This window comes from Mytilus californianus, unplaced genomic scaffold (assembly GCF_021869535.1).
Source record: "Mytilus californianus isolate M0D057914Y unplaced genomic scaffold, xbMytCali1.0.p SCAF_7, whole genome shotgun sequence".
In the NCBI taxonomy this organism is placed as follows: Eukaryota; Metazoa; Mollusca; class Bivalvia; order Mytilida; family Mytilidae; genus Mytilus; species Mytilus californianus.
In genome coordinates, this window is record NW_026262723.1 from 102593323 (window position 1) to 102610427 (window position 17105).

General features: G+C 34.3%; 1 protein-coding gene and 1 long non-coding RNA gene across 3 annotated transcripts in view; one reads left to right on the plus strand and one right to left on the minus strand.

Moving 5' to 3' along the window:
* LOC127708607 (calcium-dependent protein kinase C-like) overlaps positions 1-17105 on the minus strand; it is a 142869-nt gene that overhangs the window by 19304 nt on the left and 106460 nt on the right. For both annotated transcript variants that reach the window (XM_052213630.1, XM_052213631.1), the window contains exons 10-12: positions 9247-9338; positions 8123-8185; positions 3742-3883 (exon numbers count right to left, since the gene is read on the minus strand). In XM_052213630.1, coding sequence (XP_052069590.1) covers positions 3742-3883; positions 8123-8185; positions 9247-9338 — 297 coding nt within the window. The remainder of the gene's footprint in view (positions 1-3741; positions 3884-8122; positions 8186-9246; positions 9339-17105) is intronic.
* On the plus strand, positions 162-14337 carry LOC127708611 (uncharacterized). Its single transcript, XR_007985319.1, has 2 exons — positions 162-1182; positions 13682-14337. It is a non-coding gene; the product is annotated as an uncharacterized LOC127708611 (long non-coding RNA).

The following is a 17105-nucleotide window of genomic DNA, read 5'->3' on the forward strand; positions in this document are numbered from 1 at the left end:
AATAGTGTAAAAATAAATAATTAATAAAACAATTTTCCACTGATAAGAGCATCTGTCAAAAAAGATACAACTAATAGTCTTACAGTAAAATAATAGTTTTTCTTTCATTAATACTCATAAATAATTCTATATAAGATATGTCAATTTTTATTCCTCTAAAATCAATTAAATGCATATTTCTAATACCTTTCTCTGCAAAGTCAATCATACACTACAGGTTAAAAAGACCTTTATGCTTTTTGCTACAACTAACAACCAATATTAATCTGCAAGTAGCATATATTGATGTTTATCTTCAGGACACTTTGGCAAACTATAGTCATCCATGGCAACCATGGAAATCATGTAATCTTGTCATAATACCATAGATGCACAATACTGATAAAGTAACAGGCAAATAAATAGGTGCTCTAACAGATTTTTATGAAATTTTGCAAGCAACTAGAGCATTTGGAACCATATATGAATATCACAAGAGTGCACACGCTGAAATGTCTCGCCTTCTTTACTAACCATTGATTTTATGTTGATAGTCCTAAATATAAAGATTTACTAAAAGTAACACATAAACTTAACATGATCCAAGAAAATGAGGTCAAGGTCAGATAAACCAAACAAGAAATACATGTACACCTAACAATCATTCAAAAAACCAAACATAGTTGACCTATTGCTTATAGTTTCTAAGAAACAGTCTTAACCAAGAAAACTTAACATTGACCAATGAACCATGAAAATGAGGTCAAGGTCAGATGAACCATGCCAGACAGACATGTACACCTTAAAATCAATTTATGCATTAAATATAGTCAACCTATTGCTTATAGTATATAAGAAACAAACTTAACCATGAAAACTTAACATTGACCAATGAACCATGAAAATGAGGTCAAGGTCAGATGATACCTGTCAGACAGACATATACACCTTACAATCCTTCCATACAACAAATATAGTTGATCTATTGCTTATAGTTGAAGAAAAACAGACCAAAACACAAAAACTTAACACTGAGAAATGAATCGTGAAAATGAGGTCAAGGTCAAATAAAACCTGCGAGACTGACATGTACATCATAAAATATTTCTATACACCAAATATAGTTGACCTATTGCATATAGTATTAGAAAAAAAGACCAAAACTCAAAAACTAAACTTTGACCACTGAACCATGAAAATGAGGTCAAGGTCAGATGACACCTACCAGTTGGACATGTACACCTTACAATCATTCCATATACCAAATATAGTAGACCTACTGCTTATAGTATCTGATATATGGACTTGACCACGAAAACTTAACCTTGTTCACTGATCCATGAAATGAGGTCAAGGTCAAAGGAAAATTGTCTGACGGGCATGAGGACCTTGCAAGGTATGCACATACTAAATATACAACAACAAATGAGAGTTTTAAACGACCATACTAAATATAGTTATCCTATTACTCATAATAAGAAAGAAATTAACATTACAAAAAAATGTTGACTTTTTGTTTTTCAAGTAGTCACTGAACCATGAAAATGAGGTCAAGGACAATGGACATATGACAGACGGAAACTTCGTAACATAAGGCATCTATATACAAAGTATGAAGCATCCAGGCCTTCTAGCTTCTAAAATATAAAGCTTTCAAGAAGTTAGCTAACGCGCCGCCGCTGTAGCTGCCCCGGATCACTATCCCTATGTTGAGCTTTCTGCAACAAAAATCACAAGCCTCGACAAAAAAACAATATATACATAACTTTTATAATTTCTAAGATAAAGCAAACTAAATACTAGGTAAATACTAGGTAAATACAAGTAAAACAATTAAGAATGTATGTAAATATGGTTGCAATTGGACAAGAGGTTTTATATGGCCAAAAGGCTGAAGTATCCAATAGCCTGTAGGCACCCTTTTAACCAAGTTAACTAAAATAACAATAAACAAGAAAAGGAATCTAGAGTTTTTTTGACGGAGATTCATCTTTGGAACATATCAAAGTACTGTGGATTCTTTTGTTTTTGTTGGTACCAATTTTTTGTGGATTAAGAAAAAAATTGTATTTTCGTGGATATTTAATTTGTGGTTTGCTAAAGCCTATAGAATAAAATGCTCCGCTGGGGCGCAGCTTGATACGACCGCAGAGGTCGAACCCTGAATAGTTGGGGCAAGTATGGACACAACATTCAAGCTTGATACAGCACTGAATTTGGATTGTAATTAAATATTTGACACAACATAGGTTTCTGACACAGAATGAAAGTGGTCTAAGAACTTAAATTTTTTTAATTTACCTATTCAAACCATATCATTATTATTTGCTTTTATATATAAATCAGAAATAACCAATTTAAAATGGAAAATTTTAAAGAAAACCCCCCCCCCCCAAATTTTTTGAACCCCCTTATGATTTATCACCCCCAAACTCAATCCCAGCCTTCCCTTTGTGGTATGGTACCTTGCAGTACAATTTCAGAGAGATCCATACACTTGAACACAAGTTATTGTCTGGAAACTAGAAAAATGCTTGTTTTTTGGCCCCTTTTTGGCCCCAAATTCCTAAATGTTTAGGGCAATTACCCCCAAACTCAAACCCAGCTTTCCCTTTGTGATATGGAGCCTTGAAGTACAATTTCATAAAGATCCATACACTTACACACAAGTTATTGTCCTGAAACTAGAAAAATGCTTGTTTTTTTGCCTTTTAATGGCCCCTAATTCCTAAAATTTTGAGGGAATTACCCCCAAAATCAATCCCAGTCTTCCATTTGTGGTATGGTACCTTGAAGTACAATTTCAGAGAGATCCATACACTTGAACACAAGTTATTGTCTGGAAACTAGACAAATGCTTATTTTTGGCCCCTTATTCCTAAACTTTTTGGGCAATCACCCCCAAACTCAATTCCAGCTTTCCCTTTGTGATATGGAACCTTGTAGTACAATTTCATAAAGATCCATACACTTACAAGTTATTGTCATGAAACTAGAAAAATGTTTGTTTTTTGCCCCTTTTTGGCCCCTAATTCCTAAAATTTGGAGGCAATTACCCCCAAAATTAATCCCAGCATTCCCTTTGTGATATGGAACCTTGTGATACAATGTCAGAGAGATCCATACACTTACACACAAGTTATTGTCATGAAACTAGAAAAATGCTTGTTTTTGGCCCCTTTTTGGCCCCAATTCCTAAAATTTGGAGGCAATTACCCCCAAAATCAATCCCAGCATTCCCTTTGTGATATGGAACCTTGTGGTACAATGTCAGAGAGATCCATACACTTACACACAAGTTATATCTGGAAGTTACAAAAATGCTTATTTTTGGCCCCTTTTTGGCCCCTAATTCCTTAACTGTTGGTACCATAACCCCCAAAATCAATACCCACCTTCCTTTTGTGGTATTGAACCTTATGGTAAAATACAATAGAGATAGACGACGACGACGACGACGCCGCCAACGTCATACCAATATACGACCACAAAAATTTTTTTGCGGTCGTATAAAAATTGTGGTTCATGTTTACCCACATAATCCACAAACATTGGTATCCCACAAATAATAATGAATTCACAGCAATAATCAATAAAAGGAAGCAATGCCAGCCGTCTATTATTGTAGTATGCAATAAGTTGAGATGCCTACTTTATGACAAAAATGTAAACAGATTTACACTTTATATATCAAAATTTATAATATCCTATTTTAAAATATTACTGATGATAGTATTTTAATGATTTATATTTAAGACAAACCTCAGGTGCTATATAATCAGGTGTACCACAGAAAGTTCGTGTTGTTTTTTCTCCATGGATAATTCCTTCCTTGCACATTCCAAAATCTGCTATTTTTATATGACCCTCTGTATCTAACATTACATTATCTAACTTTAAATCTCTGTAATAAACAAAATTTCTAGCTTTTGATCCTTGAAATAATCAAAGGATGGCAATTTTGTTTTTTTTCGAAACCAGGTTTAGATCTGTTCACCACAACCAATGATGACTCAAGAACAGACTTGGTTAAAGTTGGTGTAGAAAAATCAGAAATAACCAGCTAAGCCATGATTGATTGATTGGTTGATTGATTAATTGATTTGTGAGTATAAAGCTTATCAAAACTATATAATGCCATCATTACTACTACCAATATCTATGTCAGTCTATAGTATTTTTAGTACTTTCCAATGCCTTCATTGCCACATGTGTGCATGTCAGAACCAAAGCCACCATTGCTACTTTCAAAGTCACAATTGCTACTACCAGTGTGTACCCAGTATGCCAGAACAAAGCAAACATTGCTACTGTCAATGTGTATGTAAGAACAAAGTCACCATTGCTACTGTCAATGTGTATGTAAGAACAAAGTCACCATTGCTACTGTCAATGTGTATGTTAGAACAAAGACACCATTGCTACTGCCAATGTGTATGTTGGAACAAAGACACCATTGCTACTGCCAATGTGTATGTTAGAACAAAGACACCATTGTAACTGCCAATGTGTATGTTAGAACAAAGCCTCCATTGCTACTGCCAATGTGTATGTTAGAACAAAGACACCATTGCTACTGCCAATGTGTATGTTAGAACAAAGCCTCCATTGCTACTGCCAATGTGTATGTTAGAACAAAGACACCATTGCTACTGCCAATGTGTATGTTAGAACAAAGTCACAATTGCTACTGCCAATGTGTATGTAAGAATAAAGACTCCATTGCTACTGCCAATGTGTATGTAAGAACAAAGCCACCATTGCTACTGCCAATGTGTATGTAAGAACAAAGTCACCATTGCTACTGCCAATGTGTATGTAAGAACAAAGTCACCAATACTACTGCCAATGTGTATGTAAGAACAAAGACTCCAAGCCTCCATTGCTACTGCCAATGTGTATGTCAGAACAAAGCCTCCATTGCTACTGCCAATGTGTATGTAAGAACAAAGCCACCATTGCTACTGCCAATGTGTATGTTAGAACAAAGCCACCATTGCTACTGCCAATGTGTATGTCAGAACAAAGACACCATTGCTACTGCCAATGTGTATGTTAGAACAAAGACACCATTGCTACTGTCAATGTGTATGTAAGAACAAAGCTTCCATTGCTACAGCCAATGTGTATGTTATAACAAAGCCTCCATTGCTACTGCCAATGTGTATGTAAGAACAAAGCCTCCATTGCTACTGCCAATGTGTATAAAAGAACAAAGCCTCCATTGCTACTGCCAATGTGTTTGTAAGAACAAAGCCTCCATTGCTACTGCCAATGTGTATGTTAGAACAAAGCCACCATTGCTACTGCCAATGTGTATGTCAGAACAAAGACACCATTGCTACTGTCAATGTGTATGTAAGAACAAAGCCTCCATTGCTACTGCCAATGTGTATGTTAGAACAAAGCCTCCATTGCTACTGCCAATGTGTATGTAAGAACAAAGCCTCCATTGCTACTGTCAATGTGTATGTCAGAACAAAGCCTCCATTGCTACTGCCAATGTGTATGTAAGAACAAAGCCTCCATTGCTACTGCCAATGTGTATGTAAGAACAAAGACACCATTGCTACTGCCAATGTGTATGTTAGAACAAAGCCACCATTGCTACTGTCAATGTGTATGTAAGAACAAAGTCAACATTGCTACTGTCAATGTGTATGTAAGAACAAAGTCACCATTGCTACTGCCAATGTGTATGTCAGAACAAAGCCTCCATTGCTACGGCCAATGTGTATGTCAGAACAAAGCCACCATTGCTACTGCCAATGTGTATGTAAGAACAAAGCCTCCATTGCTACTGCAAATGTGTATGTAAGAACAAAGCCACCATTGCTACTGCCAATGTGTATGTAAGAACAAAGCCACCATTGCTACTGCCAATGTGTATGTAAGAACAAAGCCTCCATTGCTACGGCCAATGTGTATGTCAGAACAAAGCCACCATTGCTACTGCCAATGTGTATGTAAGAACAAAGCCTCCATTGCTACTGCCAATGTGTATGTAAGAACAAAGCCACCATTGCTACTGCCAATGTGTATGTAAGAACAAAGCCACCATTGCTACTGCCAATGTGTATGTTAGAACAAAGCCACCATTGCTACTGCCAATGTGTATGTTATAACAGAGCCACCATTGCTACTGCCAATGTGTATGTAAGAACAAAGTCACGATTGCTACTGCCAATGTGAAGGTAAGAACAAAGACACTGTTGCTACTGTCAATGTGTATGTTAGAACAAAGCCTCCATTGCTACTGCCAATGTGTATGTAAGAACAAAGCAACCATTGCTACTGCCAATGTGTATGTTAGAACAAAGCCACCATTGCTACTGCCAATGTGTATGTAAGAACAAAGTCACCATTGCTACTGCCAATGTGTATGTAAGAACAAAGCCTCCATTGCTACTGCCAATGTGTATGTAAGAACAAAGCCACCATTGCTACTGCCAATGTGTATGTAAGAAAAAAACCCATTTCTACAGTCCATGTGTAAGTAAGAACAAAGACACTGTTGCTACTGTCAATGTATATGTAAGAACAAAGCCTCCATTGCAACTGCCAATGTGTATGTAAGAACAAAGCCACCATTGCTACTGTCAATGTGAATGTAAGAACAGAGCCCTCCATTGCTACTGTCCATGTGTATATAAGAACACAACCTCCATTGCTACTGTCAATGTGTATGTAAGAACAAAGTCACCATTGCTACTGTCAATGTGTATGTAAGAACAAAGTCACCATTGCTACTGTCAATGTGTATGTAAGAACAAAGTCACCATTGCTACTGTCAATCTGTATGTAAGAACAAAGCCACCATTGTTACTGTCAATGTGTATGTAAGAACAAAGCCTCCATTGCTACTGTCAATCTGTATGTAAGAACAAAGCCACCATTGTTAATGCCAATGTGTATGTAAGACCAAAGCCACCATTGCTACTGCCAATGTGTATGTAAGAACAAAGCCTCCATTGCTACAGTCCATGTGTATGTAAGAACAAAGACACCCTTGCTACTGTCAATGTGTATGTTAGAACAAAGACACCCTTGCTACTGTCAATGTGTATGTTATAACAAAGTCACCATTGCTCCTGTCAATGTGTATGTAAGAACAAAGACTCCATTGCTACTGCCAATGTGTATGTCAGAACAAAGCCTCCATTGCTACGGCCAATGTGTATGTAAGAACAAAGACTCATTGCTACTGTCAATGTGTATGTAAGAACAAAGCCTCCATTGCTACAGTCCATGCGTATGTAAGAACAAAGCCTCCATTGCTACAGTCCATGTGTATGTAAGAACACAGCCTCCATTGCTACTGCCAACATGTATGTCAGAACAAAAATATCATACCTCTGCACATGTGTATGTCAGAGCAAAGCCACCATTACATACCCATGCCATTATCAAATTACTGCTATTGTCAATACCTGTCAGTATTAAATAACAGATCTTTGAAATAATATCATTTCCAATACCTATATTAATGAAATTCTTTAAAGATGCTATAAACAGTTCTATTACTTTTGTATTTCTGCAGACAATTTATCGGATTTTATAATTCATAATTGTTCTAGGTACTAAACATCCTACAATTTTATATATTGATTTCCCAAGTAATGCAGCTTAAACCATTCCTATCAATTTGGTATACAGACAATTTATCCGGTTATATAACATCCAATAATTTCCAATATTCTTAGTCCTCATTTTGCCTCACATATCCCATACAACTGCGATCTAATACTGACAGAATTATTAACATGTACATTATTGTATTGCCAATGAAATAACAATCCATCAATGCTTAAAGACAATAAAGTGATCAGTTTTAGGCCATATAACAAGCAGAAACTCATAAGGTGAACTATAAAGCTCTATACATGTTAAGTGTGTCAAGAACTCCTATGGATTCACATTTTTTTTAAATTTCATATTATGTAATGTGCCAAGCAATCTATTAAATACTTTGTCAGATGCAAATAACACCAACATTGAAGAGCACAAAGATTCAATTCTATGAAAAAGTCATCAGATTATTGCTTAACAAGAATCCGAAACTAATGCATAAATCATTAAAACAAAACTTTGATTTTGCTGCATTATAATCAATTTGTTACTCCCTCAATTACAGATCATTTACCTATAAATAATTCCTTGTGCATGGAGGTAAAATAAACCTATGGCTATTTCTGCTGCATAAAACCTGAAAATAAAGAAAATCTACCATTAAACATGTTAAACCATTACAATGAAAGTGTTCGCTACAATCTGATTTTAGTGGTTTAAAAGAAAAATACCAAAAAAAAAGAGTTGTTGAAAATAGTGAGATGCAGTCCAGTATAATTTCATAACTTTTTCCAGACTGGTCATTGCTTTCAATCATTTTTCCTTTAAATCAGGATAATGCTCTCTTCATGGATCAATTAATTAATCCATACAACTTTGTATAAGGTTGCATTTTTATTTTTGTAAATAACTAAAACAAATCACACTGACCTACATTTCACATTTCATTGGTTTTAAACCTGCATTCATTTCTGAGATATTATGTGACCCATAATTATATTTTAAAATGACCAAAAGAAAAAAAAAAGTCTATAAAACATAACAAAGAAAACTAAAGACTGAGCAACACTAACTCCATCAAAAACTGTGGGCGATCTCAGGCGCTGCCAAAGGGAAAGATGTGGCACCTGTTGTGTTATTCATGTAAGTACAAATTTAGTGATAAGTCTAATTTGGTGATGTCACACTCGAGGAAAAGATGACAGGATAATAGTTAGGACAATTGGAACAGATCTATAATGGTCAACCAACTCGAAATGGCATCTGAAAAATTTTCATAGGGATGAAGAAGAAATAAACTTTTCAGTGAATGTATTTAAATATACTATCTGTTTTGGTCCTATTGCTTGTTCTTGTCAATATGTATAACACTCTCTTGAATTGTATCATTATTGCTATATCTTTCTGAATATAATAGACAAATTGCAATGTTTACTTCCACAGACCTAAAGATTTTACTTAAACTGGCTCAATGAAGTCTTTGGAAAATAATATTCAAATTGTAGCATTAAGTGTTTTTCAATGTGGCATTAAGAAATATTGGGACAACTTGTGATTTCTTGTCATTGGTGCAATAGGTCTATACCATGTACATATATTTTTTTTAGCACTGTTAAAATTTTATATAATCTATCCAAAGAAATTGATATCATAAGTGATTAAAATTAAACTTAGTATTTAAGTTTGTTTGACACTTACACAGCTACAGGCTCCTTGAATTTTCCCTCTTGTTGAATTCTATACATTAAATCTCCTCCGTTTACATACTCCATAACAAAATACAACCGGTCCTGGAATAAAAATGTCTACAGTTATAACTCATAACAAAATACAACCGGTCCTGGAATAAAAATGTCTACAGTTATAACTCATAACAAAATACAACCGGTCCTGGAATAAAAATGTCTACAGTTATAACTCATAACAAAATACAACAGGTCCTGGAATAAAAATGTCTACAGTTATAACTCATAACAAAATACAACCGGTCCTGGAATAAAAATGTCTACAGTTATAACTCATAACAAAATACAACCGGTCCTGTAATAAAAATGTCTACAGTTATAACTCATACCAAAATACAACCGGTCCTGTAATAAAAATGTCTACAGTTATAACTCATAACAAAATACAACCAGTCCTGTAATAAAAATGGTCCTGGAATAAAAATGTCTACAGTTATAACTCATAACAAAATACAACCGGTCCTGGAATAAAAATGTCTACAGTTATAACTCATAACAAAATACAACCTTGCCTGTAATAAAAATGTCTACAGTTATAACTCATAACAAAATACAACCGGTCCTGTAATAAAAATGTCTACAGTTATAACTCATAACAAAAAACAACCGGTCCTGTAATAAAAATGTCTACAGTTATAACTCATAACAAAATACAACCGGTCCTGTAATAAAAATGTCTACAGTTATAACTCATACCAAAATACAACCGGTCCTGTAATAAAAATGTCTACAGTTATAACTCATAACAAAATACAACCTTGCCTGTAATAAAAATGTCTACAGTTATAACTCATAACAAAATACAACCGGTCCTGGAATAAAAATGTCTACAGTTATAACTCATAACAAAATACAACCGGTCCTGTAATAAAAATGTCTACAGTTATAACTCATAACAAAATACAACCAGTCCTGGAATAAAAATGTCTACAGTTATAACTCATAACAAAATACAACCGGTCCTGGAATAAAAATGTCTACAGTTATAACTCATAACAAAATACAACCGGTCCTGTAATAAAATTGTCTACAGTTATAACTCATAACAAAATACAACCGGTCCTGTAATAAAAATGTCTACAGTTATAACTCATAACAAAATACAACCAGTCCTGGAATAAAAATGTCTACAGTTATAACTCATAACAAAATACAACCGGTCCTGTAATAAAAATGTCTACAGTTATAACTCATAACAAAATACAACCGGTCCTAGAATAAAAATGTCTACAGTTATAACTCATAACAAAATACAACCAGTCCTGGAATAAAAATGTCTACAGTTATAACTCATAACAAAATACAACCGGTCCTGTAATAAAAATGTCTACAGTTATAACTCATAACAAAATACAACCGGTCCTAGAATAAAAATGTCTACAGTTATAACTCATAACAAAATACAACCTGTCCTGGAATAAAAATGTCTACAGTTATAACTCATAACAAAATACAACCAGTCCTGGAATAAAAATGTCTACAGTTATAACTCATAACAAAATACAACCGGTCCTGGAACAAAAAGGAATAAAAATGTCTACAGTTATAACCCATAACAAAATACAACCAGTCCTGTAATAAAAATGTCTACAGTTATAACTCATAACAAAATACAACCGGTCCTGGAATAACAAGAGTGCACACGCTGAAATGTCTCGCCTTCTTTACTAATCATTGATATTATGTTGATGGTCCTAAATATAAAGCTTTACTACAACTATCACATACACTTAACATGATCCAAGAAAATGAGGTCAAGGTCATATAAACCAAACAAGAAATACATGTACACCTTACAATCATTCAATACACTAAATATAGTTGACCTATTGTTTATAGTTTCTAAGATACAGACTTAACCAAGAAAACTAAACATTGACCAATGAACCAAGAAAATGAGGTCAAGGTCAGATGAACAATGCCAGGCAGACATGTACTACAGCTTGCAATCCTTCCATACACCAAATATAGTTGACCTATTGCTTATAGTATTAGAAAAAACAGACCAAAACACAAAAACTTAACACTGAGCAATGAACCGTGAAAATGAGGTCAAGGTCAAATAAAACCTGCAAGACTGACAGGTACATCATAAAATATTTCCATACACCAAATATAGATGACCTTTTGCATAAAGTATTAGAAAAAAAGACCAAAACTCAAAAACTGAACTTTGACCACTGAACCATGAAAATAAGGTCAAGGTCAGATGACACCTGCCCGCTAGACATGTACACCTTACAATCATTCCATACACCAAATATAGTAGACCTATGGCATACAGTATAAGAAAAACAGACCAAAACACAAAAACTTAACTATAACCACTGAACCATGAAAATGAGGTCAAGGTCAGATGACACCTGCCAGTTGGACATGTACACCTTCGTCCTTCCATACACCGAATATACTAGACCTATTGCTTATAGTATCTGAGATATGGACTTGACCACCAAAACTTAACCTTGTTCACTGATCCATGAAATGAGGTCGAGGTCAAGTGAAAACTGTGTGACGGGCATGAGGACCTTGCAAGGTACGCACATACCAAATATAGTTGAACTATTGCATATAGTATTAGAAAAAAAGACCAAAACTCAAAAACTTAACTTTGACCACTGAACCATGAAAATGAGGTCAAAGTCAGATGACACCTGCCCGCTAGACATGTACACCTTACAATCATTCCATACACCAAATATAGTAGACCTATGGCATACAGTATAAGAAAAACAGACCAAAACACAAAAACTTAACTATAACCACTGAACCATGAAAATGAGGTCAAGGTCAGATGACACCTGCCAGTTGGACATGTACACCTTACAGTCCTTCCATACACCGAATATACTAGACCTATTGCTTATAGTATCTGAGATATGGACTTGACCACCAAAACTTAACCTTGTTCACTGATCCATGAAATGAGGTCGAGGTCAAGTGAAAACTGTCTGACGGGCATGAGGACCTTGCAAGGTACGCACATACCAAATATAGTTATCCTATTACTTATAATAAGAGAGAATCTAACATTACAAAAAATCTGAACTTTTTTTTCAAGTAGTCACTGAACCATGAAAATGAGGTCAAGGACATTGGACATGTGACTGACGGAAACTTCGTAACATGAGGCATCCATATACAAAGTATGAAGCATCCAGACCTTCCACCTTCTAAAATATAAAGCTTTTAAGAAGTTAGCTAACGCCGCCGCCGCCGTAGCCGCCGCCGCCGGATCACTATCCCTATGTTGAGCTTTCTGCGACAAAAGTCGCAGGCTCGACAAAAATGTCTACAGTTATAACTCATAACATAATACAACCGGTCCTGGAATAAAAATGTCTACAGTTATAACTCATAACAAAATACAACCAGTCTTGTAATAAAAATGTCTACAGTTATAACTCATAACAAAATACAACCGGTCCTGGAACAAAAAGGAATAAAAATGTCTACAGTTATAACTCATAACAAAATACAACCAGTCCTGTAATAAAAATGTCTACAGTTATAACTCATAACAAAATACAACCGGTCCTAGAATAAAAATGTCTACAGTTATAACTCATAACAAAATACAACCTTGCCTGAAATAAAAATGTCTACAGTTATAACTCATAACAAAATACAACCGGTCCTGGAATAAAAATGTCTACAGTTATAACTCATAACAAAATACAACCGGTCCTGGAATAAAGATGTCTACAGTTATAACTCATAACAAAATACAACCGGTCTTGTAATAAAAATGTCTACAGTTATAACTCATAACAAAATACAACCGGTCCTGTAATAACAAGAGTGCACACGCTGAAATGTCTCGCCTTCTTTACTAATCATTGATATTATGTTGATAGTCCTAAATATAAAGCTTTATTACAACTGTCACATAAACTTAACATTAACCAAGTAAACTAAACATTGACCAATGAACCATGAAAATGAGGTCAAGGTCAGATGAACCATGCTAGGCAGGCATGTACAGCTAACAATTCTTCCATACAACAAATATAGTTGACCTATTGCTTATAGTTTAAGAAAAAACAGACGAAAACACAAAAACTTAACACTGAGCAATGAACCTTGAAAATGAGGTCAAGGTCAAAAAAAACCTGCGTAACTGACATATAGATCATAAAATATTTCCATACACCAAATATAGTTGAACTATTGCATATAGTATTAGAAAAAAAGACCAAAACTCAAAAACTTAACTTTGACCACTGAACCATGAAAATGAGGTCAAGGTAAGATGACACCTGCCAGCTAGACATGTACACCTTACAATCATTCCATACACCAAATATAGCTGACCTATTGCATGCAGTATTAGAAAGAAAGACCAAAACTCAAAAACTTAACTTTGACCACTGAACCATGAAAATGAGGTCAAGGTCAGATGACACCTGCCAGCTAGACATGTACACCTTACAATCATTCCATACACCAAATATAGTAGACCTATTGCATACAGTATAAGAAAAACAGACCAAAACACAAAAACTTAACTATAACCACTGAACCATGAAAATGAGGTCAAGGTCAGATGACACCTGCCAGTTGGACATGTACACCTTACAGTCCTTCCATACACCGAATATACTAGACCTATTGCTTATAGTATCTGAGATATGGACTTGACCACGAAAACTTAACCTTGTTCACTGATCCATGAAATGAGGTCGAGGTCAAGTGAAAACTGTCTGACGGGCATGAGGACCTTGCAAGGTACGCACATACCAAATATAGTTATCCTATTACTTATAATAAGAGAGAATTTAACATTACAAAAAATCTGAACTTTTTTTTCAAGTAGTCACTGAACCATGAAAATGAGGTCAAGGACATTGGACATGTGACTGACGGAAACTTCGTAACATGAGGCATCCATATACAAAGTATGAAGCATCCAGGTCTTCCATCTTCTAAAATATAAAGCTTTTAAGAAGTTAGCTAACGACGCCGCTGCCGCTGCCGCCGCCACCGGATCGCTATCCCTATGTCGAGTTTTCTGCGACAAAAGTCGCAGGCTCGACAAAAATGTCTACAGTTATAACTCATAACAAAATACAACCAGTCCTGTAATAAAAATGTCTACAGTTATAACTCATAACAAAATACAACCGGTCCTGTAATAAAAATGTCTACAGTTATAACTCATAACAAAATACAACCAGTCCTGTAATAAAAATGGTCCTGGAATAAAAATGTCTACAGTTATAACTCATAACAAAATACAACCAGTCCTGTAATAAAAATGTCTACAGTTATAACTCATAACAAAATACAACCGGTCCTGTAATAAAAATGTCTACAGTTATAACTCATAACAAAATACAACCAGTCCTGTAATAAAAATGGTCCTGGAATAAAAATGTCTACAATTATAACTCATAACAAAATACAACCGGTCCTGGAATAAAAATGTCTACAGTTATAACTCATAACAAAATACAACCGGTCCTGGAATAAAAATGTCTACAGTTATAACTCATAACAAAATACAACCGGTCCTGTAATAAAAATGTCTACAGTTATAACTCATAACAAAATACAACCGGTCCTGTAATAAAAATGTCTACAGTTATAACTCATAACAAAATACAACCGGTCCTGTAATAAAAATGTCTACAGTTATAACTCATAACAAAATACAACCGGTCCTGGAATAAAAATGTCTACAGTTATAACTCATAACAAAATACAACCGGTCCTGGAATAAAAATGTCTACAGTTATAACTCATAACAAAATACAACCGGTCCTGGAATAAAAATGTCTACAGTTATAACTCATAACAAAATACAACCGGTCCTGTAATAAAAATGTCTACAGTTATAACTCATAACAAAATACAACCGGTCCTGGAATAAAAATGTCTACAGTTATAACTCATAACAAAATACAACCGGTCCTGTAATAAAAATGTCTACAGTTATAACTCATAACAAAATACAACCGGTCCTGTAATAAAAATGTCTACAGTTATAGTTAAAAGTAGCAAAATATAACAAAACACAAAAGTACATTACTGTTTTATGTTTACATCCAATAGAATCTTATTTTTTTAACTCATAAATCATGAATTAAATCAGATTAAATCAAGAGAAAGCAAAAACATCTGAAGACAAAAACATCATCACATAAATACCGTAGAATTCAGACAATTCTGCATCATCAACAGCTGGTTTGTAAACACGAAAGCCTTCAAATTATTTTTTTTTAAATGTGTTTTTATATGAAATTTATATTTTAGGAAAAAATTGTAGGTGATGAGTACTTATGCTCATGCATTGTATCTTAAAACATGTTTATTATATGCAAAGTAATAAATACAAGTAAATTGTATGTGTTATACCATCAATGGCATTGCACTGTATCGTAAAACATGTTTATTATATATTTAGTAATAAATACAAGTAAATTGTATGTGTTATACCATCAATGGCATTGCACTGTATCGTAAAACATGTTTATTATATATTTAGTAATAAATACAAGTAAATTGTATGTGTTATACCATCAATGGCATTGTACTGTATCTTCAAACATGTCTATTATATACTTAGTAATAAATACGAGTAAATTGTATGTGTTATACCGCCAATGGCATGGTACTGTATCAACCATCCATGATGATATCCATATCCGAAGCTTTATCAAACACCTAAACTCTATAACTTCACGTCATTGATATCACTCACGGTTATAAAGGCTTTATCAAACCCCTAATCTGTATGACGTCACGTCATCGATATCAGTCACAGTTACAAAAGCTTTATCAAACCCCTAATCTGTATTACATCATCTCACGTGAAAAAACATCTACTTGAAGTATGTAATAAAGTGCATTTGATATGGCTTTTTCATTATCACACCCCGTATCAACCCTAAACCAATATAATCCCTCGAGCAGAGATCTTGGGATTATATTGGTGTCTTGGATTGATACAGGTGGGATATTGAAAAAGCCATATGATATTCTGTATTTATGAATACATTATTGTTATTACAAATTTATAATAATTCAGCTTTAATGATACCATCTTAATACAAACATTTTATGAGACCAGTTTATTGCAAACTATAATTTGGTACCATGAGGAAATTACCCACTATTGTTAATTTAATAGTATAAATCTATAATCATTGCATGCTTCTTCATAATAATAAGTACTTGCTAGACTAATATCCTGACAAGTTAATATATATAAGAGTTTAATATTCATGTGATTTTAAACATGAATGAATGTTATATGGGAAAAATGAATTGATCTCTGAAAAGGAAAACTGTTTACAGCCACTTCTTTATACCACTGTCATTATTATTGTCAATAATTAGAGAATTATATTAACTAATAAAAAATGAGAGTAAAAATTCATTTATGCAAAGTAAAATTTGTCCAATTTAAACATGTTTGACTTCAGTTATGTATGTGTGTTTGTTTTAGTGAAGCAGAAAGGGGTGTAAACGGGTGGATGAATGGAATATTCCCGATATTTGTTACGAGTGGACCCACATAAAGACAGAAGGAGGAACAGTATACCAGTGTTTCCCGTTCCTTTGGAAAAGGGATATAAAAATAATAATTAATGAATGCAATACATCCTAATACTTATTAAGACCACAAGAACTAGATATCATTCAGATGGGAGCCATCTCTGTGGGCCCTGCTGTGAATAATGTGTGGTAAAACATTTGTATCTTTATCATTGGACACGGGGTTGTCAACTGAAACCGAAGTTTATGACCTTGACCTTTGACCTAGGAAGTGGTACATAAATTATGACACACCCTCTGGTGTTGGTTTAT